The sequence below is a fragment of the Stegostoma tigrinum genome, chromosome 1, assembly GCF_030684315.1.
Source record: "Stegostoma tigrinum isolate sSteTig4 chromosome 1, sSteTig4.hap1, whole genome shotgun sequence".
NCBI lineage: Eukaryota > Metazoa > Chordata > Chondrichthyes > Orectolobiformes > Stegostomatidae > Stegostoma > Stegostoma tigrinum.
The window spans coordinates 193,755,391-193,780,151 of NC_081354.1; the positions used below are offsets into that span (position 1 = coordinate 193,755,391).

A 24,761-nucleotide genomic window follows, 5' to 3' on the forward strand; every position below is an offset into this window, starting at 1 on the left:
CCTACCTCCCCACCTACACCCTCTCCACCTATCTTCTTTGCTCTCCATCTTCGGTCCGCCTCCCCCTCTCTCCCTATTTATTCCAGTTCCCTCCCCCCATCCCCCTCTCTGATGAAGGGTCTAGGCCCGAAACGTCAGCTTTTGTGCTCCTGAGATGCTGCTTGGCCTGCTGTGTTCATCCAGCCTCACATTTTATTACATTAGTGAACCAGATGGGTTTTCCAACAATTAGAACATAGACCATAGAACATTACAGAGCAGTACAGGCCCTTTGGCCCTCGATGTGGTGCCAACCTGTGAAACCAATCTGAAGCCCATCTCACCTACACTATCCCATTATTATCCATATGTTTATCCAATGACCATTTAAATGGATTGACAATGGATTCATGGTCATCATTGGACTCTTAATTCCACATATTTTATTGAATTTAGATTCCACCAACTGCCATGGTAGGATTCAAATCCAGATCCCCAGAATATTAGCTGGGTCTCTGATTAACAGAACAGTGATAATACCACCAGGCCATCACCTCCCCATCAATCTAAAAGCATTATACGTACATCAGGAGCAAGAGAGTAATTGGGCAGGTCCACTCAAGGATAAAGGAGAGAATTTGATAAGGTTCCCATGGTAGGCTCATGCAGAAGGTAAGGAGGCATGGGAGAGGGGGAAATATGGCCGATTGGATTCAGAATTGGATGTCCCTTAGAAGACAAAGGGTGGTAGTGGACAGAAAATGTTCAACATGGTGCTCCACAAGGATCTGTTCTGGGTCCTCTTCTATTTGTGATTTTTGTAAATGATTTGGATGAAGGAGTGGAAGGATAGATGAGTAAGTTTGTGGATGATACGAAGTGAGTCACATTGTGGGCAGTGCGGAGGGCTGTTCTAGGTGACAAAGGGACATTGATAGGATGCAGAGCTGGATAGCAGATGGAGTTTAACCCTGAAAACTGTGAGGTGATTCATTTTGGAAGGACAAACTTGAAAGCAGAATACAGGGTTAATGGAAAGATTCTTGGCAGTGTGGAGGAGCAGAGGGATCTTGTGATTCATGTTCACAGTTCCCTGAAAGCTGCCACCCAGGTGGATAGAGTTGTTAAGAAGGCGTATGGTGTGTTAGCTTTCATTAATAGAGGGATTGAGTTCAAGAGCTGTGAAGTTGTGCTCCAGCTCTACAAAACCCTGGTTCGGCCACATCTGGAGTATTGTGTCCAGTTCTGGTCACCTCTTTACAGGAAAGATATGGAAGTATTGGAAAAGGTGCAGAGAAGATTTACCAGGATGTTGCCTGGAATGGAGGGAAGGATTTACGAGGAAAAGTTGAGAGAGCTAGAGATTTTCTCTTTAGAACGGCAAAAGATGAGAGGTGACTTGATAGAGGTGTAGAAAATGATCAGAGGTATAGGTAGAGTGGAAAGCCAGAGACTTTTTTCTCGGGTGGAGGTGGCTATTATGAGGAGACATAGTTTTAAAGTGAGTGGAGGTAGATATCAGGGAGACGTCAGAGGTAGGTTCTTTACTAGAGAGCGGTCGGGGCGTGGAATGCATTGCCGGAGAGGGTAGTGGAGTCGGCCTCATTAGGGGCATTCAGCGGCTATTAGATAGGTATATGCATGGTAGTATTATGTTGGAATGGAGGTTAGATAGACCTTAGGCTGAAGGTAAAAGTTTTGCACAGCATCGTGGGCTGAAGTGCCTGTACTGTGCTGTGCTGTTCTATTGTCTGTAAATATGTGCATGAAACCAGAGGAAATAGGTATGATCCTTAATGAGTAATTTTGCATCACCAAGGAGAGGAGCATGGGTGATGATAAGATTAGAGAGAGGCATGTTGATATTCCAGGGCATTTCAATATTAACAATGTGGAGGTGTTGGGTGTCTTGAAAGCATTAAGGTAATATAAGTTCCTCGGGCCTGATGGGACCTATCATAGGATCCTGTGTGAGGCAAGGGAGGAGATTACTGAGCAACAGATTATCCAGGAAATTATAGGCTGGCGGGCCTTACATTGGTGGTGATGAAATCATCAGAGAAAGTTCAACTTGCATCTTGAAAAGAATCAGAGAATCACAGAATTTTCCGGTGCAGAAGGAGGCTATTTGACCCATCGTGTCTGTACCGGCTCCTAAAAGATCTAGCCAGTAGTCCCATGCTGCAGCTCCATCTCCGTTGTCCTCCAAATTCATCACTTTCAAATATAAATCCAGCTCTGTTTTAAAATCTCATGTGGAATCCGCCTCCACATGGACGCACATGGAATAGTGTAGGTTAGATGGGCTTCAGATTGGTATGACAGGTTGGCACAACATCGAGGGCCGAAGGGCCTGTACTGTGCTGTAATGTTCTATGTTCTATGTTCTAATGTTCTATTTTCCACCACTCTCTCAGGCAGCACATTCCAAATCTTAACTTGTTAAAACACAATATCCTCCCTTACTCTGTCACAATTGTTCATAATTGTGAGTACCTCAATAAGGTCATCCCCTTGTAGCTAAAATCCTTCATTATTGGTATCATTCTAGTAAATCTCCTTTGAACTATTTCTAGGGCTTTAAAACTAACCTTTTTAACTCTTTATTTCAAAGAGAATAGAGTATTAACATCAGGAGTTTCTACTAGTCATACCACAGCTGGAATATTGTGAACGATTCTGTCTCCCTATCTACGGGAAGGTATACTCGTTATATACTGAAACAGTCCAGACAATGTTCACTAATCTGATAGCTTATGTGCAGGGATTGTCTTATGAGGACAGGTTGAGTAGATTGGGACTGTACTTCTTGGAATGTGGAAGAATGAGAACTAATATTATTGAAATATAAGATTCTGAAAGGACTTGACAGGGGAGATGTGCAGAAGTTGTTTCCGCTGGTGGGAGATTCTGGGATCAGAGGGCATCATCATAGAATAAGGGGTCACCACTTTAAGACAGCTCAGGGATTTCTTCTCTCAGAGGTCAGTGAATATGTGAAATTGTTGAACGCAGAGGGCTGTTGAGGCTGAGTTTGTAAATTCTGAGACAGATTTTTAATCAATAAGTGAATCAAAAGTTATGGGGAAATGGCAGGAAAGTGTAGTTGAGGATTATCAGATCAACCATGATTTCATTGAATGACTGAGCAAATTCAATGGGCTGAATGGCCTACTTCTTTTCTTTCATCTTCTGGACTCAAGGCAGGGGAATGGGACCTATTTTGTTCCTTCAAGGAATTGAAAATCACTGAGTTGCAGCTCTATAAAACTTTGGTTAGACCGCACTTGGAATACTGCGTCCAGTTCTGGTCACCCTATTATAGGAAAGATGTGGATGCTTTGGAGAGGGTTCAGAGGAGGTCTACTAGGACGCTGTCTGGACTGGAGGGCTTATCTTATGAAGAGAGGCTGACTGAGCTCGGACTTTTTTCATTGGAGAAAAGGAGGAGGAGAGGGGACCTAATTGAGGTATACAAGATAATGAGAGGCATAGATAGAGTTGATAGCCAGAGACTATTTCCCAGGGCAGAAATGGCTAACACGAGGGGTCATAGTTTTAAGCTGGTTGGAGAAAAGTATAGAGGGGATGTCAGAGGCGGGTTCTTTACACAGAGTTGTGAGAGCATGGAATGCGTTACCAGCAGCAGTTGTGGAAGCAAGGTCATTGGGGTCATTTAAGAGACTGCTGGACATGCATATGGTCACAGAAATTTGAGGGTGCATACACGAGGATCAATGGTCGGCACAACATCGTGGGCTGAAGGGCCTGTTCTGTGCTGTACTGTTCTATGTTCTATGTTCTATGCTGTTACTCATCACCAAACACACTCGAAAACGAGCTGAAATGTGGTTGGGGAGTGCTGGTGTCGCACTTGATGGACTGTGCTGCTCATTTTCTGGTGTAACACTCTACAATTCTCTGAATAACCTACTCCACAGCTGTCGCTGGCAGAATGACGGGGCTGCTCCCACCATTGGCCATTACACTTTCTCCAGTGCTGTCAAGGCTGGCTCGAATCTTCCTCCCTGTTGAGCGTCCAAGGGAAGTGCTGAGCTTGCTGGCAAGCTTCTTTGGTGCACTGGCCATCGAGAAATCCTCTTCTACACAACAGCTGTAAATCTCCAACTTCATCTCAAAGTCAGGCCCAACACTGGAGCTACAATAGAAAGTAACCTTCTTAGAAAATGGAAAAAGTTTTCTTTTGCAGAAGGAGAGAGTCACAGACAGAAAATTAGACTGAAGGAGAATCATACAAAGACATGGGCATGGACATAAGGTAAGAAGCCAACAGAGAGAGGGAGGCAGAGAAAGAGGGCGAGAAAGAGGGAGAGACTGTTTGAGGGAGAGAGCCAGTTAAGTCAACAACAAATTCCATTCACATAGTACCTATAACAGTGAAGTATCTGTGTTATACTCCACAGCTACATTGCCCAGCACAGTTGTTCGGCCCAACCAGCCCATGTTTAGAACATAGAATAGTACAGCACACTACAGGCCCTTCGGCCCATGATGTTGTGCTGACCTATTATCCTACTAAGATCAAACTACCCTGCGTGCCCTACATTTTACTATCCTCCATGTGCCTATCCAAGAGTCGCTTAAAAGTCTCTAATGTATGTGACTCCACTACCGCTGTCAGCAGCACATTCCACGGGCCCACCACTCTCTCTGTAAAGAACCTACTTCTGGCATCTCCCCCATACCTTCCTCCGATTACCTTAAAATTATGCCCCCTCCTAATAGTCATTTCTGCCCTGGGAAAGTGGCCTCACCAATGTCCTGTACAGCTGCAACACGACGTCCCCAACTCCTATATCCAATGTTAGGACCAGTGAAGGCAAGTGTGCCAAACGCTTTCTTCATTATTCTACCTGGCTGTAACTTCAATTTCAAGGAACTATGAACCTGCATCCCAATGTTTCTTTGTTCAGCGACCCAGGGCCCTACTAGTAATTGTGTAAATCTGGCCCCGATTTGCCTTTCCAAAATGCAGCACATCACATTTTATCCAAGTTAGAACAGACAACACAGAATATAGAACAGTACAGCACAGAACAAGCCCTTCGGCCCATGATGTTGTGCCGAACTTTTCCCCAAATCCTATTGCCCAAGGTCTATCTATCCTCCACCCCTACCTTATACTATCATCCATATGCCTATCTAATAGCCACTTAAATGCCCCTAATGAGGCTGACACCACTACCCTCTCTGGCAATGCATTCCACTTCCGGCCACTCTCTGTGTAAAGAACCTACCTCTGACACCTCCCCAATATCTACCTCCTTTCAGTTTAAAACTATGTCCCCTCATGATAGCTTTTATTAATAGAGGGATCTCTATTTTACTGTTTGTAATTTTTATTAATGACTTGGATGAGGGGATTGACGGATGGGTCAGCAAGTTTGTAGATGACACGAAGGTTGGAGGTGTCGTTGACAGTATAGAGGGCTGTTGTAGGCTGCAGCGGGACATTGACAGGATGCCGAGATGGGCTGAGAGGTGGCAGATGGAGTTCAACCTGGATAAATGCGAGGTGATGCATTTTGGAAGGTCGAATTTTAAAGCTGAGTACAGGATTAAGGATAGGATTCTTGGCAGTGTGGAGGAACAGAGGGATCTTGGTGTGCAGATACATAGGTCCCTTAAAATGGCCACCCAAGTGGACAGGGTTGTTAAGAAAGCATATGGTGTTTTGGCTTTCATTAACAGGGGGATTGAGTTTAAGAGTCGTGAGATCTTGTTGTAGCTCTATAAAACTTTGGTTAGACCGCACTTGGAATACTGCGTCCAGTTCTGGTCGCCCTATTATAGGAAAGATGTGGATGCTTTGGAGAGGGTTCAGAGGAGGTTTACCAGGATGCTGTCTGGACTGGAGGGCTTATCTTATGAAAAGAGGTTGACTGAGCTCAGACTTTTTTCATTGGAGAAAAGGTGGAGGAGAGGGGACCTAATTGAGGTATACAAGATAATGAGAGGCATAGATAGAGTTGATAGCCAGAGACTATTTCCCAGGGCAGAAATGGCTAACACGAGGGGTCATAGTTTTAAGCTGGTTGGAGAAAAGTATAGAGGGGATGTCAGAGGCGGGTTCTTTACACAGAGTTGTGAGAGCATGGAATGCGTTACCAGCAGCAGTTGTGGAAGCAAGGTCATTGGGGTCATTTAAGAGACTGCTGGACATGCATATGGTCACAGAAATTTGAGGGTGCATACACGAGGATCAATGGTCGGCACAACATCGTGGGCTGAAGGGGCTGTTCTGTGCTGTACTGTTCTATGTTCTATGGATCGAGTTCCAGAACTAAGAGGTTATGGTGAAGCTACACAAAACTCTGGTGCAGCCGCACTTGGAGTATTGTATACAGTTCTGGTCACCACATTATAAGAAGGATGTGGAAGCTTTGGAAAGGGTGCAGAGGAGATTTAGAACATAGAACATAAAACATTTACTAGGATGTTGCCTGGTATGGAGGGAAGATCTTTCAAGGAAAGGCTGAGGGACTTGAGGCTGTTTTCATTAGAGAGAAGAAGGTTGAGAGGTGACTTAATTGAAACATATAAAATAATCAGAGGGTTAGATAGGGTGGATAGGGAGAGCCTTTTTCCTAGGATGGTGACGGCGAGCACGAGGGGGCATAGCTTTAAATTGAGGGGTGAAAGATATAGGACAGATGTTAGAGGTGGTTTCTTTACTCAGAGAGTAGTAAGGGAATGGAACGCTTTGCGTGCAATGGTAGTAGATTCGCCAACTTTAGGTACATTTAAGTCGTCATTGGATAAGCATATGGACGTACATGGAATAGTGTAGGTTAGATGGACGGTATGACAGGTCGGCACAACATTGAGGGCCGAAGGGCCTGTACCGTGCTGTAATGATCTATGTTCTATCTCAAATTAAATGTCATCTGTCACTCCTTGGCCCATCAGCCGATCAGATCAAGATCCTGTTGTACTCTGAAGTAACCTTCTTCGCTGTCTACCACAATTTTGTTGCCATCTACAAATGTACTAACCATACACCCTACATTTACACCCAAATCATTTATATAAACATATAAATAGCGAAAAGCACCACGTTAATGAACCAGATGGGTTTTTCTGGACAATCAACATTAGAGTCATTAGATTCTTAATTACAGGTATTTATTGAATTCAAATTCTACCAACTGCCATGGCAGGATTCAAACCTGGGTCCCCAGAACATTATCTGGGTCTCTGGATTAACAATCCAATGATAATACCACTAAACCATCACCTCCCCATGGTTTCATGGCCACCATTAGACTCTTTGTTCCAGGTTATTGTTTGAATTCAAATGCAATGGAATGGGAATTGAACCCAGATCCAGAGTACATTACTAGGTCTCGGAAGTCTTGTGATAATATCACTAGGCTGTTGCTTACCCTGGTCAGGCTTCATTTGCTTTGGTTAAATTTAATACTGAATCAGCCAATTGCGTTTTTCAAAATAGGTTTTAGTTGTTCCAGTTAGTCTCTCCAAGTATCACAGCAAATCAACACAATATACTTCATAACTTCGAACACAGCCCACTGCTTGGCTCACTGGATTCTGAAAAATGACCAGTGCACTTTTTTTAATCATCAAAATGGCATCACACTGCATTGGGAAAGGCCATTTTAAAAAGTTACTGGGCCAGCATTTATTGCTTATCCCTGGTAGCCTTGAAAAGATGGGGGTGAGCCTCAGTCATAGACGTCTACAGCACAGAAAAAGGCCCCCCACTAATTCAATCTGAGGGGGTAAAAGACAAGCACCTAACGATTCCACTCCCTCTACCACCGACGTTCAGTCGCAGCAGTGTGTACGATCTACAAGATGCACTGAAGAGATTCACCAAAGATCCTCAGGCAGCAGCTTCCTCTCTGATGAAGGGTCAAGGTCAGCTTCTGTGCTCCTGAGATGCTGCTGGGCCTGCTGTGTTCATCCAGCTACACACTTTGTTACCTTCCAAACCCACGACCACTTTCATCTCGAAGGACAAGGGCAGCAGATACATGGGAACACCGGCCCCTGCAAGTTCTTCTCAAAGTCACTCACCATCCTGATTCGGAAACATATCACCGTTCCTTCATTGCCACTGGTCAAAATCCTGGAATTCCCTCCCTGAGCGGACTGTAGTCAACCCACTTCAGGACGACTGCTGAGATTCAAGAAAGCATCTCACCCCCACCTTCTCAAGGGGGAAAAGAAGAAAGCACAAGTAACAGGCCCTTCGGCCCTCCAAACCTTTGCTGACACATTTTGCCCTTCCATACTAAAACTGCCTTCACTTACAGGATCCATATCTCTGTTCCTTATACAGACAACAAGCAAAACAAATGCCATCTACAAAATACCTTGCAAGAACTGTGACAAACACTACATTGGACAAACAGGCAGAAAGCTAGCCATCAGGATACATGAACATCAACTAGCCACAAAACGACATGACCCACTATCACTGGTATCCTTACATACAGATGAGGAAGGACACCACTTTGATTGGGACAACACATCCATCCTAGGACAAGCCAGAGACACGCACGAGAATTCCTAGAAGCATGGCGTTCCAACCGGAACTCCATCAACAAACACATTGGCTCCAAATCAATCTACCATCCCCTCAGAAAAAGAACAGTAAATGACATCAACACAGGAAATGACATCACCAACCCAAGGAAACCTAAACATAAATAGAAAGCGGGACATAACACCAGCGCTTCACCAGAGGCTCACTGATTATGTTACCTAGTATGGTGATGAAATGTCTGAAAACTAACCTTCCAGCTCAGCGAGCAAACTTACATTCTTAAACTTTTATTAGTGACTAGAGATGGGCAATAAATGTTGACCAGCCAACAACATCCACGTCCCATGAATGAATCTTCTAAAAATACCATATCATTCAGAAACATTGAGCATTCCTTTGATTGTTTTTGATGAGAATTTCAGTTTGCTACTTACAACACAAAGGAACTTTCAAAAGAAATATCTGTCATGGTGCGATCAACCATCACCATCTCCGTGTCATAGATTTCACAGCCTATCTTTATTAATGCAAACACAGCATATCGATGGAAATCTGTGGAGGACACAAAGGGAGTCAGTTTTGGAAATAGCATCCACAAACCCAGAACAACTCACACCCCCGGCACTATGTTCTGGCAAACCCCACTCTACTGTCCTCTGTATCCACAGCAGCACCATCTTCCAAACTCCATCACAGTCCTCCCAGTCCACAAAATGAGACATCACAATTAAAGTCTGTTCATAAATAAACATGGTAATTCTCACCTCCTTTGTTTTTGAAGTAGTCAGTATCTTTCCACATTAGGGGAATACGAAGATCTACGAATAATCATATCAAATTACAGTCAGTAAGGAGAGATCAAATCCCAAGTGATGGTGCGCAGTTGCAGGGTTGTGGAGCAGGATGAAAATTCAGTGCAGAGGGGAAAAGGTACTTTTCAATTTCACAGTCTAAAAGCTAAAATACCACAACGAATCAAAAAAAAATTAAGCAGCAAGTAGATAAAATAGAGACATAGTAGGAACTGCAGATGCTGGAGAATCTGGGATAACTCAGTGTGAAGCTGGATGAACACAGCAGGCCAAGCAGCATCTCAGGAGCAGGAAGGCTTGACGTTTTGGGTCAGGACCCTTCTTCAGAAATGGAGGAGGAGAAGGGGATTCTGATATAAATAGAGAGAGAGGAGGAAGATGGCTAGAGGAGAAGATAGGGTGAGAGGAGATAGGCAGGTCAAAGAGGCAGGGTTAGAGCCAGTAAAGATGAATGTAGGTGGGGGGTTGGGGAGGGGATAGGTTGGTCTAGGGAGGACGGACAGATCAAGGGGGCAGGATGAAGTTAGTGGGTAGGAGATGGGGGTGGGGTTTGAGTTGGGAGGAATGGTTAGGGTGGCGGGGGCTAGCTGGGCTGGTTTCAGCATGTGGTCAGGGGAGGGGAGATTTTCCTTATGAAGTCCACATTGATACCATTGGGCTGCAGGGTTCCCAAGCGAAAGATGAGATGCTGTTCCTACATCTTTCATGTGGCATCATAGTGGCAACGCTGGAGGCCCAGGATGGACGTCGTCCGTGGAGTTGGGGGGGGGGGGGGGGGTGGAGTTGAAACCCCCTGCTTCTTCCTGTCCTGCAGCCCTGGCCAGTCCCCCTCCAGTGACACACTCATCTGCTTATCCAAACTCGTCCTCATCCTCAACAACATCTCCTTCAATTCCTCTCACTTCCTACAGACAAAGTGGGTGGCCATGGGTACCTGCATGGGCCCAAGCTCTGCCTTCCTCTTTGTAGAGTACATGGAACAATCCCTCTTCCAAAGCTACACTGGCCCTTCCCCCCATCTACTCCTCCGTTACATTGATGACTGAATCGGCACCACCTCGTGTTCCCACGAGGAGCCCAAACAATGCATCCACTTCACTAACAGCAACTCATATCTGGATGTGAGTTTGCTTGCTGAGCTGGAAGGTTAGTTTTCAGGCATTTCATCACCATTCTAGGTAACATCATCAGTGAGCCTCCGACGAAGCGCTGGTGTTATGTCCCGCTTTCTATTTATCTGTTTAGGTTTCCTTGGGTTGGTGATGTCATTTCCTGCATTGGTGATGTCATTTCCTGTTCTTTTTCTCAGAGGGTTTTACCATCCTCTGAGAAAAAGAACAGGAAACAACATCACCAATGCAGGAAATGACATCAACTAGTCACAAAATGACATGACCAACTACCACTAGTATCCTTACATACAGATGAGGAAGGACACCACTTTGACTGGGACAACACATACATCCTAGGACAAGCCAGAGACACGCACGAGAATTCCTAGAAGCATGGCATTCCAACCGGAACTCCATCAACAAACACATTGATTTGGAGCCAATCTACCATCCTCTGAGAAAAAGAACAGGAAATGACATCACCAACACAGGAAATGACATCACCAACCCAAGAAAACCTAAACAGATAAATAGAAAGCGGGACATAACACCAGCGCTTCATTGGAGGCTCACTGATGATGTTACCTAGCATGGTGACAAAACATCTGGGAACAAACCTTCCAGCTCAGTGAACCAGCTTACATCTGGAACAAAATAAAGACCCACTCTTTTGTGGACCGAGAGGAGGAGAGCGCTGTGTTGGAGGTGGAAGGAAGACTTCGGGTTGGCGGAGCACCCTTGCAACCGGTGGATCTTAATGCTGGCTTCGGCCTAATGCTGGTTCAGGGGAGCAGCCAACCTGCAACGATGGCTGCGACAAGTGCTCGTGCCCCAGGTCAGGGGGTCTGGAACACCATCCGTGTTTCCGTCAAGAAGGTGGATGAAGGTGCACCTGTGGACTGCACCCTCTTCGTGAAGAGGGTCCTGTTGGACTGTTGTGGGTTCGCTGCTGCGGACATTTACTGCCTGCAGGACCTCCCTGGAGGAGGTTTCTACGATGCAACCTACAGGAGTGCCAAGCTTTGCGAGCGCTTCCTGGAGGTTTTCAAGGAGAAAGGAGGTGAGGGTCCCCTCTCTGTATTGACCGCTATCCTGCTGTTCGTGATGCCAGCGCAGAGGAGCCGTATGGTGACTGTACACATGTACAACCCGCATGTGCCAGCAGTTGATGTCCTGACCTTCCTTGGAAGGTACGTGAAGGTGGAAGGTGACCTAACCAACATCATGGACCCCTTTGGCATCTGGACCAGTAAGAGGCAGGTCAAGGTGACGCTGAGGATGGGCACGGATGGGAACATTGTACACCCACCGTCCAGCTTCGCGATCGGCGGGAGCAAGGGCTACCTGACCTACGCAGGGCAACCGAAAGTCTGCCATGCCTGTGGTAGGTCAGGTCACGTGGCGGCTGACTGCAAAGCCACCATCTGCAGGGAGGAGGGACACCTCGGAAAGGATTGCCCACAAGAGAAAAGCTGCAACCTTTGCGGGGAAGCGGGCCACCTCTATAGGGCATGCCCGCGGCGGGGGCCCACCTACGCCCAGGTCGCTGGCAGGGGCAATGCGGGGCCAGTCCCCCTGGAGGAGAGGAAGGCACCAGGGCCCTGCAAGGACCCCACTAATGTGCAGGAGGGCCAGGTCGTGCAGGAGGGCCCAGCCCCGCAGGATGGGCCCGAGGCCAGCAAAGCGCCCCTCCAGGCTCTGCTCCCCCCTCACAACCCGGAGTCGATGGAGGCAGCGACAGGCGACCCAGGGGAGTGGACGACGGTCCAGAAAGCGAGGAGGAAGGCAAGTCAGCGGGCCCAGGAACCGCAACCATCAGGCGAGATGAGGCAGCTACAGGGGGGCTATAAGAGCTCCTCTGACGAGGGAGATTCAGAGAGGGCCCGCCCAAAGCAGAAGCTAAAGATCTCAAGGGAGAAGGAAAGCAGCACCCCGCTTCCAGGTGACGGGAGGCGTCCTAAGGCTCCCTCCGACACCCAGTCACGTGCCGCTGGGGCCCTGGAGGGTCCCCCAGAACTTCCAGGTGGGAAGGAGGAAACAGCGCGTCCCCAGCCTGACCCAGAGCCGGACTCTCCTGCCTCCGTTACCCCCGACGGGGGGGGATGACACCCGGAAGGCAGCACGGATGGTTTCCTGAGCCCGGAGAGCGTCCAGCAGTTAGCCCGGGCAATGGGCATGAAGGGACAGATGGAGGGGCTGGACCTTGGACTTGGGGAGGGTACTGCGGTCACTGACCACAATGGGGGTACAAGTTGCGAGCATTAATGTGCGCAGCGTCAAGTCCACCGCAAGATGTCTGTCCACGTTGGCCTACCTGACCATCGTCAAGGCGGACCTCCTGTTTCTGCAGGAGTGCGAGATACCGCACCTCAGCAGGTACGGGAAATGGTCCGGCGCCTGGACCTGTGGGCCTTCGATCTGGTCGGGGGGTAACGACTGTCGCTCTCGGGCCTGGCTATTCTGCTGCGGGGGCGCAACTTCACCATCTCTCAAGTTCGGGGGGGGGGGGGGGGTTGGGGGGGCGCCTCCTAGTGGCTGACGTCACCTACAGGAACGCTCCCCTGAGGCTGATCAACGTGTACACCCCAGCAGTACGGAGTGAGCGGTTGGCCGTCCTGCAGCGGCTTCCACCCCTGCTGGCTACGTCCAGGCCGGCCATCCTAGGTGGAGACTTCAACTGCATCATCGATGCAGATGGAAGATCCGGCATGGGGACAGCAGGTGGGGGGAGTCAACTGGACATCACGCCCAGATTCCTGATGGGCACGGTGAAGGACGCCAAGCTGCTCGACATCTTCAGCAGCCCTGCAGACAGAGCGCAGCGGAGGTACACCTGGTCGCGGCCAGACGGGTCTATTCGCTCAAGGATAGACTTCCTGTTTGTGTCACGGGCGTTCTCAGTCGGTCCACCGGCATCGAGCCGGTGTTCTTCTCTGACCACTGTCTCCTGCTGGCCGACTATCACTTACAGGACGACCAGTCGGCCGGCAAGGGGATGTGGAAGCTCAACACGACTCTGTTGACCCCAGGGAACGTCGGGGAGCTTAAGAGGGAGTACGCCGGTTGGAGAACCGTGAAACCCCTCATTGAGTCTCCGGGCGACTGGTGGGTGACGGTGAAGAAGAACATCAAGAGGTTCTTTGTCCTCAAGGGTGTTCAGAAGGCGAGAGGTGGGGAAAGCTGTTGCGACTCCAGAAAAGGGTGCAGAACCTGCTCCTTCTGCAGTTGATGGGGGTCGATGTCACGGAGGACCTCCGCGAGGTGAGGGGCCAGCAAGCCTCGCTCTTCACCGCGGAGGCCTCCAGGATAATCCGGTCCAGGGTCCGCTCCGTGGAGCAGGACGAGACATGCTCGCGTTTCTCCTTTCAGAAGGTGCACAAAGAGAGCTCTGTGCTTAGCCGGCTGAAGGAGGACGACAGCTCGGTGACGTCGTCTCGGCCCGACATTTTGAGGATCAGCAGATCCTTCTATGCCGGGCTGTACGACATGAAGCCCACGGACAGCACGGCCTCCGAGTCGTTCCTGTCGTCTATCACGGAAGTCTTAGACGACGGTACGAGGGAGTGGCTGGACCGGCCGATATCCCTGGACGAGGTGACCAGAGCCCTCAAGTCCTTGGAGAGGAATAAGACTCCCGGGAGCGACGACTTACTGGTCGAGCTGTATTCCGCTCTGTCCGACCTGGTCGGCCAGGACCTGCTGGAGGTGTACGATAGTGCGCTTCGGGCAGGGGAAATGTGCAAGTCCATGAGGAAGGGCATCATCACCCTCATTTACAAGAGGAAGGGGGAGAGGGAAGAAATTAAGAATTGGCATCCCATTTCACTATTGAACGTGGACTACAAAATCCTGGCCAAGGTCATTGCCAACCGGGTCAGGTCTGTCCTGGAGTCGGTGATTCACCCTGACCAAACCTGTGCTGTGTCGGGCAGGAGGATCGCTGAGAGCCTCGCGCTCATCAGGGATACGATTGCCTACGTGCAGGACAGGTGGGTGGACACCTGCTTCGTCAGCCTGGACCAGGAGAAGGCCTTCGACAGGGTCTCTCATGCTTACATGAGGGACGTCCTCTCCAAATTGGGGTTCGGGGAGGGCATCTGCAATTGGATCCGGCTGCTCTACACCAACATTGTTAGCGCAGTCTCAATCAACGGGTGGGAATCGGACAGTTTTCCCGTCAGCTCTGGAGTCAGGCAGGGCTGCCCGCTCTCTCCTGCCTTGCTCGTGTGCTGTGTGGAGCCCTTCGCCGCATCCATCAGGAAGGACGTGAGCCTGAAGGGCATGACTGTCCCAGGCAGTGGAGTCCTTCAGGTCAAGACCTCCCTGTACACGGACGACATCGCCGTCTTCTGCACCGGTGAGTAGGCTGTTGGACATCTGCGGCCAGTTTGAACTGGCCTCGGGTGCCAAAGTCAATAGGGGTAAGAGCGAGGCCATGTTCTTTGGGAACTGGGACGACCGCTCCTTTATCCCCTTCACCGTCAGGACAGACTACCTGAAGGTGCTGAGTGTCTGGTTCGGTGGAGCTGGGGCGTGCACTAAGACTTGGGAGGAGCATATCACCAAACTGAAGCAGAAGCTGGGCAGGTGGACGCTCCGGTCCCTCTCCATCACGGGTAAGAACCTGGTTGTCAGGTGCGAGGGGCTTTCAGTACTGTTGTATGTGGCGCAGGCCTGGCCTATTCCCTGGACCTGTGCCGCTGCGGTCACCCGGGCCATCTTCCACTTCATTTGGGGGTCGAGGATGGACCGGGTCCGCAGGGACACCATGTACAAAGACCTGGAAAATGGGGGGAAGGGCGTACCGAACGCCACCCTCACCCTGATGGCTACCTTTGTGTGCGGCTGCATCAAGCTGTGCGTAGATCCTCAGTATGCAAACACCAAGTGTCACTACTTACTGAGGTTCTACCTGTCCTCGGTGTTGCAAAGGATGGGCCTGGCCTCGTTGCCATGGAACACTCCAAGTAGTTGGACCGTCCCGTACCACCTGTCCTTCGTGGAGAAATTTTTGAAGGGAAACACCTTTGACCACAAGGCCGTCAGGCAGTGGTCAGCACATAGTATCCTCGAGACCCTTCGGGAAAAGGAGAGGGTGGATCCCGTCGTGTGGTTCCCCACGTAGACTGCCAAAGTCGTTTGGCAGAATGCCTCATCGCCAGAACTTTCAAACAAGCACAAGGACATTGCTTGGCTGGCGGTGAGAGGGGCTCTGCCAGTGATATCTGTTATGCATGCCCGGAATCTCTGCACCACCGCACGCTGCCCTCGAGGCGGCTGCAGGGGGGACGAGACTGTCGATCACCTCCTTCTGGAGTGTGCCTATGCTCAGGAGGTCTGGAGGGTGATGCAGTGGTATTTGTCGAGGTTCGTCCCGAGCAGCTCCGTGACGCGGGACTCCATGCTATACGGCCTGTTTCCCGGGACGCACACCGAGACCAACATCAACTGCGCCTGGAGGACCATCAACGCGGTGAAAGACGCTCTTTGGTCTGCCCGCAACTTGCTGGTCTGCCAGCTGAAAAAACTGACCCTGACCGAGTGTTGCAGACTGGCGCACTCCAAGGTCCAGGACTACGTGCTGAGGGACGCGCTAAAGCTTGGGGCAGCCGCTGCCAAGGCGCGGTGGGGAAAGACCACCGTATGAACCCCCTCGTCCAGAATAGGAAAAAAGGGCCCTTTCTGGTAACTGGGTCCAGTTGGCGCCTTCCCCAACTGGTCAGGGGGCCAACGGGGACTGTGCGGGGTGACGACTGCCGGGGTATTTTCTTTGCTTTGTTTTTTTCTTTGTTGTTTTGTTTTCCTTTAGTTGGTGTACGTACCCCCTGGGTAACCCAGAGTGGCTTGCATGACTGGGTAGGTGTATAAATATGTTTTTTTTTGTACATCTTATGAATAAAGTATATTTTTTCAAATTTAAAAAAAAGGTGACGAAACGTCTGAAAACAAACCTTTTAGAATACTGATGGACAAAGACGAGAATGAAAAGTACTGAATTGTGGGAAGGCCAACTATAGCAAAATTTGGCAGGAGCTGGGGAATGTGGATTGGGAGCAGCTGTTTGAGGCTAAATCCACATTTGATATGAGGGAGGCTTTCAAAGAGAGGTTGATGAGAGTGCAGGACAGACATGTCCCTGTGAAATTCGGGATAGAAAGGGCACAATTAGGGAACCATGCATGACAGGTGAAATTGTGAGACAAGTAAAGAGGAAAAAGGAAGCATCCATAAGGTCGAAGCGACCGAAAACAGACAAAGCTTTGGAAGAATATCAGGAAAGTAGGACCAATCTGAAACGAGGAATTAAGAGCTAAAAGGTGTCATGAAATATCTTTAGCAAACAGGATGAAGTAAAATCCCAAAGTTTTTTCTTCATAGAATATAGAACATTAGAGTGAAGTACAGGCCCTTCGGCCCTCGATGTTGTGTCGACATGTGAAGCCAAACTGAAGCCCATCTAACCTACACTATTCCATTATCATCCATATGTTTATCCAATGACCATTTAAATGCCCTTAAAGTTGGTGAGTCTACTACTGTTGCAGGCAGGGTATTCCACGCCCTTACTACTCTCTGAGTAAAGAACCTACTCTGACATCTGTCCTATATCTATCAACCCTCAATTTAACGATATGTCCCCTCGTGCTAGCCATCTTCATCCGAGGAAAATGGCTCGCACTGCCCACACCATCTGATCCTCTGATCATCTTATATGTCTCTATTAAGTCACCACTTGACCTTCTTCTCTCAAATGAAAACAGCCTCAAGTCCCACAGCCTTTCCTCATTAGACCTTCCCTCCATACCGGCAATATCATGGTATATGTCCTCTGCACACTTTCCATACATAAGGAGCAAAAGAGTAACTAGAGAAAGGGTTGGCCCACTCCAGAACAAAGGAGGGAAATCATGCAAGAAGTCAGAGAAAATGAGCGAGATTCTTTGAGTGCTTTGCATTGGTATTCACTGAGGAGAGAGACATGACGGATTGTTGGGGTTAGGGGATATACGTTTGATTACTCTCGGTCAAGTCAGCATAAGGACGGGGGGATGTGTTGGGTATATTAAAAGACAAGTCCACAGGTCCAGAGTTCCGGAATGTGCCTTTGCAGTGGAGGTTTGGAGAAAGATGTAGTGGTTTGCGTTGCGGTTTGTCCTGAGCAGCTCCATGACAATAGACAACAGACAACAGACAATAGGTGCTGGAGTAGGTCATTTGGCCCTTCGAGCCAGCACCACTATTCATTATGATCATGGTTTATTATCCACAATCAGTATCCTGTTCCTGCCTTATCCTCATAACCCTTGATTCCACTATCTTTAAGAGCTCGATCCATCTCTTTCTTGAAAGTATCAAGACACTTGGCCTCCACTCCCTGGGGCAGAGCATTCCATATATCCACCACTCTCCGGGTGAGAAGTTTTTCCTCAACTCTGTTCTAAATGGCCTGTCCCTTATTTTTAAACTGTGTCCTCTGGTTCTGGACTCACCCATCAGCGGAAACATGTTTCCTGCCTCCAGATTGTCCAATCACTTAATAATCTTATACGCCTCAATCAGATCCCCTCTCATCCTTCTAAACTCAAGTGTATACAAGCCCAGTCGCTCCAATCTTTCAACATATGATACTCCCGCCATTCGGTGAATTGACCTCGTGAACCTACACTGCATTCCCTCAATAGCACTGTCCTGCACACAGTACTCCAGGTGTGGTCTCACCAGGGCCCTATACAACTACAGAAGGACCTCTTTGCTCCTCTACTCAATTCCTCTTGTTATGAAGGCCAGCATGCCATTAGCTTTCTTCACTGCCTGTTATACCTGCATGCTTGCTTTCACTGACTGATGTACAAGAACACCCAGATTTTCTGGGTTGTACTTCCCCTTTACCTAACTTGACTCCATTTAGATAGTAATCTGCCTTCCTGTTCTTGCCACCAAAGTGTATAACCACACTTTTATCCACATTAAACTGCATCTGCCTTGCATCCATCCGCTCACCTAGCCTGTCCAAGTCACCCTGTATTCTCATAACATCCTCCTCACATTTCACACTGCCACCCAGCTTTGTGTCATCAGCAAATTTGCTAATATTACTTTTAATGCCTTCATCTATATCATTAATATATATTGTAAACAGCTGCAGTCCCAGCACCGAACCTTGCGGTACCCAACTGGTCACTGCCTGCCATTCCGAAAGGGATCCGTTTATCATTACTCTTTGCTTCCTGTCAGCCAGACAATTTTCAATCCAACTCAGTATTTTTCCCCCAATACCATGTGCCCTAATTTTGTTCACCAATCTCCTATGCGGGACTTTGTCAAAGGCTTTCTGAAAGTCCAGGTACACTACGTCCACTGCCTCTCCCTTAACCATCTTCATCGATACATCCTCAAAAAATTCCAGAAGATTAGTCAAGCACGATTTCCCCTTCATAAATCCATGCTGACTCTGACCTATTCTATTATTGCTATCCAAATGAGTCGTAATTTCATCTTTTATAATTGATTCCAGTATCTTTCCCACCACTGACGTCAGGCCACATTTAGAGTCCTGTGTACCGTTCTGGTCACCACATTAGCAAAAGGATGTGGACGCTTTGGAGAGGGTGCAGAGGAGGTTCACCAGGATGTTGCCTGGTATGGAGGGTGCTAGCTATGAAGAGAGGTTGAATAGATTAAGATTATTTACAGTAGAAAGACGGAGATTGAGGGGGGACCTGACGGAGGTCTACAAAATCATGAGGGGTATAGACAGGGTGCAAGAAGCTTTTTTCCAGAGTGGGGAACTCAATTACTAGGGGTCATGAGTTCAAAGTGAGAGGAGGAAAGTTTAAGGGAGATATGTGTGGCAAGTTCTTTACGCAGAGGGTGGTGGGCGCCTGGAACGTGTTGCCAGCGGAGGTGGTAGACGCAGACACGTTAGGGTCTTTTAAGATATATTTGGACAGGTACATGGATGGGCAGGGAGCAAATGGACATAGACCCTTAGAAAACAGATGACAGGTTAGACAGAGGATCTTGATCGGCGCAGGCTTGGAGGGCCGAAGGGCCTGTTCCTGTGCTGTAATTTTCTTTGTTCTTTGTTCTAATACGGGTGGTGCGGTGGCTCAGTGGTTGGCACAGCTGCCTCACAACGCCAGGGACCTGGGTTCAATTCCAGCCTCAGGTGACTGTCTGCGTAGTTTGCACATTCTCCCTGTGTCTGTGTGGGTTACCTTCGGGTGCTCCAGTTTCCTCCCACAGTCCAAAGATGTGCAGGCTAAGTGGGTTTTTTTTTGTTTATTCATTTTTGGGATGAGGGCGTTGCTATCTCGGCAGCATTTAATGCCCATGCCTAATTGCCCAGAGGGCTATTATGAGTCATCCACATTGCTGTGGGTTGAGAGTTGCATGTAGGCCAGACCAGGTAAGGATGCCAGTTTTCTTCCCTACAGGACGTTAATGAACCAGATGGGTTTTTCCCGACAATCAACAATGGACAATGGACAATGGACAATTGACAATGGATTCACGTTAATTCCAGATACTTGATGAATTCAAATTCCACCATCTGCTGCAGTGGGATTAAAACCCATGTCTCCAGAAAGTTATCTGGGTCTCTGGATTAACAGCCCAGTGATAATACCATTACACTAACACCTCCCCTACACCGGCCATGCTAAATTGCCCATAGTGTTCACGGATAGAACATAGAACATAGAGCATAGAACATTACAATGCTGTACAGGCCCTTTGGCCCTTGATTAAGCGCTGACCTGTGAAACCAATCTGAAGCCCATCTAACCTACACTATTCCATTATCATCCATATGTTTATCCAATGACCATTTAAATGCCCTTAAAGTTGGTGAGTCTACTACTGTTGCAGGCAGGGTATTCCACGCCCTTACTACTCTCTGAGTAAAGAACTGTAGATGTCTAAAGTGTGTCCAGCTGCAGCCCTTGTTAGACCGCATGACGGCTCTGGAGCTGTGGATGGACTCACTTTGGGGTATATGCAATGCTGAGGGAAGATAACAAAGTGTGAAGCTGGATGAACACAGCAGGCCAAACAGCATCTCAGGAGCACAAAAGCTGATGTTTCGGGCCTAGACCCTTCATCAGAGAGGGGGATGGGGAGAGGGTTCTGAAATAAATAGGGAGAGAAGTGGAGGCGGACTGAAGATGGATTGAGGAGAAGATGGGTGGGGAGGGGATAGGTCAGTCCGGGGAGGATGGACAGGTCAAGGGGGTGGGATGAGGTTAGTAGGTGGGAAATGGAGGTATGGCTTGAGGTGGGAGGAAGCTATAGGTGAGAGGAAGAACAGGTTAGGGAGGCGGGGACGAGCCTGGCTGGTTAGCCGTGGATAGCATGTTTAGAAAGTTGGTCACACCGCAGATTAGGATTGCTGAAGGAGAAAGGGAATGGGTGACCTAAAGGCAGAGAAAGAGCAGGAAGGCAGTGCAGGTGTCCCCTGTCTCCCTCCATAACAGGTATATCGTTCTGGATACTGTTCAGGGAGATGGCTTACCAGGGGAAGGCAGCAGTAGCCAGGTTCATGGCAGTGTGGCTGGCACTGCTGTATAGAAAGGCAGGAAAAAAGAGTGGAAGGGCGATAGTCATTGGGGATTCAATTGTAAGGGGAGCAGATAGGTGGTTCTGTGGTCGAAAACGAGACTCCCGAATGGTATGTTGCCTCCCATGTGCACGGGTCAGGGATGTCTCCGATCGGCTGTAGAACATTCTGAAAGGGGAGGGCGAACAGCCAGTTGTTGCAGTGCATATAGGCACCAATGATATAGGCAGAAAACGGGATGAGGCTCTACAAGCAGAATTTAGGGAGTTAGGAGCCAAGATAAAAAGTAGGACCTCAAAGGTAGTAATCTCAGGATTGCTACCAGTGCCACGTGCTACTCAGAGCAGAAATGAAAGAATAGCCAGGATGAATGCGTGGCTTCAGAGATGGTGCAGGAGGGAGGGGTTCAGATTTTTGGGACATTGGGACCGGTTCTGGGGAGGTGGGTTTGGGAAATGGGCTTGGATGGGATTCTCTGAGGGTCAGTATGGACTTGTTGGGCTGAAGGGCCTGTTTCTTCACTGTAGGGAATCTGTGCAATAAACACATAGAATTGGACCCCATAAACAAACTCATACAGATCAAAGCCAGAAATGACAGTACACACCATAATGGACTGGACAGTATAAATTCTAAGCGGAGTAGAATAACATCGCTTCATCGGATGCTCCACTGATGATGTTACCTAGCAGGGTGACGAAACGTCCGAACAAGAACAAGCCCAGCTCGGCGAGCAAGTCAACAGTCTCATCCACAACCTGAACCGCAAATCTTTGCCAAAACTTTGAGCTGGCTGAAGTGATTGGCTGATCAATTAGCTGGAATAAGAGTAAGTCAGAAGTGGCAGACATGAAAGGAGGTTGCCCATGACTCTCAGCAAAAGTACACCCCAGTGAGGAGAAATGATTCTAAGAGAGGGCTAACCCAAATGTGGCTAACCCAGGAAGTTCAGGGGAGGATTAAGTAGAAAGAGAAAGCATCTCAGGAGGGCAAGTTCTGTGATGGCCCCGAAGACTGGGATAAAGTCAAATCTAGCCAATGAGGTCTTAAAGGATAATAAGGAGAGAGAAAATAAACTATGGTGACAAACTCAGGAGGAATGTAAAAGCTTCCTTTGCAGGTTCCTGAGAAAATGAATCTGGCGAGATAGATATAGGGAACTGAAAGAAAGCTAATTTTGATGGTATGAAGCATCCAATGATAGGATAAGCTGGCCAAGGGTACTGAAGTGCTGATGGTGGGTCGCAGACATTTAAAGAACTCATGGTTGAACTTTAACGCAAGTGTGACACAACAACGCCTCCTCTTCGTCAGGTGGCTGAGGAAATGGAAAGGGAAAGGAGCAGTTACCAGGGGAAGATATTTAACTTAGGTAAAGGAAACTATGACGCTATCAGACAGGAGTTGGGAAGTACAGATTGGGAGCAATTGTTCCACAGAAAGGCACAGCAGACATGTGGAGGCTGTTTAAGGAGCAGTTGTTGCGAGTGATGCATAAATTTGTTCCTCGGAGACAGGTAAGAAGGGATAAGATTAAGGAGCCTTGGATGACGGGTACAGAGGTGCTTCTTGTCAAACGTAAGGTGGAGGAAGCAAGGGTCTAGCACAGCTTTAGAGGATTACAGGCTTGCTCGGAAGGAGCTCAAAAGTGGACTGAGGGGGGCCAGGAGGGGGCACGAAAAAGGCTTGGCAGGAAGGATTAGGGAGAACCCGAAGGCATTTTACTCATACGTGAGGAATAAGAGAATGATGAGGGAGAAGGTAGGGCCGATCAGGGATAGCGTAGGGAACTTGTGTGTGGACTCTGAGCAGATTGGGAAGCCCGAATTGAGTTTTTTGCTTCGGTTTTCACGAAGGAAAGGGACCTTGTTGTGAATGAGAACTTTGATGAGCAGGAAAACAGGCTTGAATAGATCAAGATTGAGGAAGTTGGTGTGCTGGAAATTTTGACAAAATTTAAGATTGATAAGTCCCCAGGGCCAGACCAGATTTATCCTAGGTTGCTCCGGGAAGCTAGAAAGGAAGTGGCTAAGCCGCTGGCGAGGATCTTTGCTTCCTCACTCTCCACGGGAGTCGTACCGGAAGATTGGAGGGAGGCAAATGTTGTTCGTCTTTTCAAGAAAGGGAATAGGGAAATCCTTGGAAATTACAGACCAGTCAGTCTTACATCTGTGGTCAGCAAGGTTTTGGAAAAAATTCTGAGGGATAGGATTTATGACTATTTGGAAGAGCATAGCGTGATTAAAGGGAGTCAGCGTGGCTTTGAGAGGGGCAGGTCATGCCTTACAAATCTTATTGAGTTCTTTGAGGAAGTCACGAGATAGGTCGATGAGGGTCAAGCAGTGGATGTGGTGTACGTGGACTTCAGCAAGGCATTTGATAAGGATCCCCACTGCAGGCTCATTCATAAAGTCAGGAGATATGGGATACAGGGTGATTTGGCTGTCTGGATTCAGATTTGGTTGGCTGGCAGGAGGCAGAGAGTGGTTGTAGATGGTAAGTATTCTGCCTGGAGGTCAGTGCTGAGTGGTGTCCCGCAGGGCTCTGTTCTTGGGCCTCTGCTCTTTGTAGTTTCTATAAATGACTTGGATGAGGAGTTTGAGGGATGGGTTAGTATGTTTGCTGATGACACAAAGGTTGGAGGTGCCGTTGATAGTATCGAGGGCTATTGCAGGCTTCAGTGAGACATTGACAGAATGCAGAGCTGGGCTGAGAAATGGCAGATGGAGTTCAACCTGGATAAATGCGAAGTGATGCAGTTTGGAAGGTCGAACTTAAATGCTGAATATAGGATTAAAGGCAGTATTCTCGGCAGTGTGGAGGTTCAGCGGGATCTTGATGTTCAAGTGCATAGCTCCCTCAAAGTTGCCACCCAAGTGGATAAGGTTGTTAAGAAAGCATATGGTGTTTTGACTTTCATTGACACGGGGATCGAGTTGAAGAGCCGCGAGGCTATGCTGCAGCTCTACAAAACCCTGGTAAGACCACACTTGGAATATTTTGTACAGTTCTGGTCGCCCTATTATAGGAAAGATGTGGAGGCTTTGAGAGGGTGCAAAGGAGGTTTACCAGGATGCTGTCTGGACTGGAGGGCTTGTCTTATGAGGAGAGGTTGACTGAGCTCGGACTTTTCTCTCTGGAGAGAAGGAGGAAGAGAGGTGACCTGATCAAGGTGTACAAGGTCATGAGAGGCATGGATAGTGTCGATAGCCAGAGACTTTTCCCCAGGGAAGGATTGACTGCCACGAGCGGTCATAGTTTTAAGGTGTTAGGAGGAAGGTATAGAGGAGACGTCAGAGGGAGGTTCTTCACCCAGATACTTGTGAGCGCATGGAATAGTTTACCTGTGGTAGTCGTGGAAGCGGAGTCATTAGTGACATTTAAGCAACTGCTGGACATGCACATGGACAGCAGTGAATTGAGGGGAATGTAGGTTAGGTTATTTTATTTTTGGGTTAGGATTATTCCACTGCACAACATTGTGGGCTGAAGGGCGTGTACTGTGCTGTACTTTTCTATGTTCTATGTTCTTCAGCAGAGAGTGGCAGGAGCTGGATGGAAGTGAAGTCGGAGCAGAGAGGCAGTTGGGAAGGTAACTGACCGTTATTTAAACACTTACCTCGAAGCCCCAGGTCCTACACTGTAGGGCCTCCCTCCCTCCCTCCTCCTCTAACCTAATTAAAAGTCCACAGACTCGCAGCAGGAAGGGCAGGAGCATCGATCAGAGGCCTACAGGTGGGTGAGTCTCTGCTTTAAAGATTAGCAAA

The 24,761-nt window shown here is 48.4% G+C and overlaps 1 protein-coding gene across 8 annotated transcripts in view; it reads right to left on the minus strand.

Moving 5' to 3' along the window:
• Positions 1-24,761, minus strand: part of rtkna (rhotekin a) — a 132,216-nt gene that overhangs the window by 81,930 nt on the left and 25,525 nt on the right. For all 8 annotated transcript variants that reach the window (XM_059650923.1, XM_059650916.1, XM_059650915.1 and 5 more), the window contains 3 exons: positions 9,277-9,330; positions 8,947-9,064; positions 3,914-4,138 (listed from right to left, as the gene is read on the minus strand). In XM_059650923.1, coding sequence (XP_059506906.1) covers positions 3,914-4,138; positions 8,947-9,064; positions 9,277-9,330 — 397 coding nt within the window. The remainder of the gene's footprint in view (positions 1-3,913; positions 4,139-8,946; positions 9,065-9,276; positions 9,331-24,761) is intronic.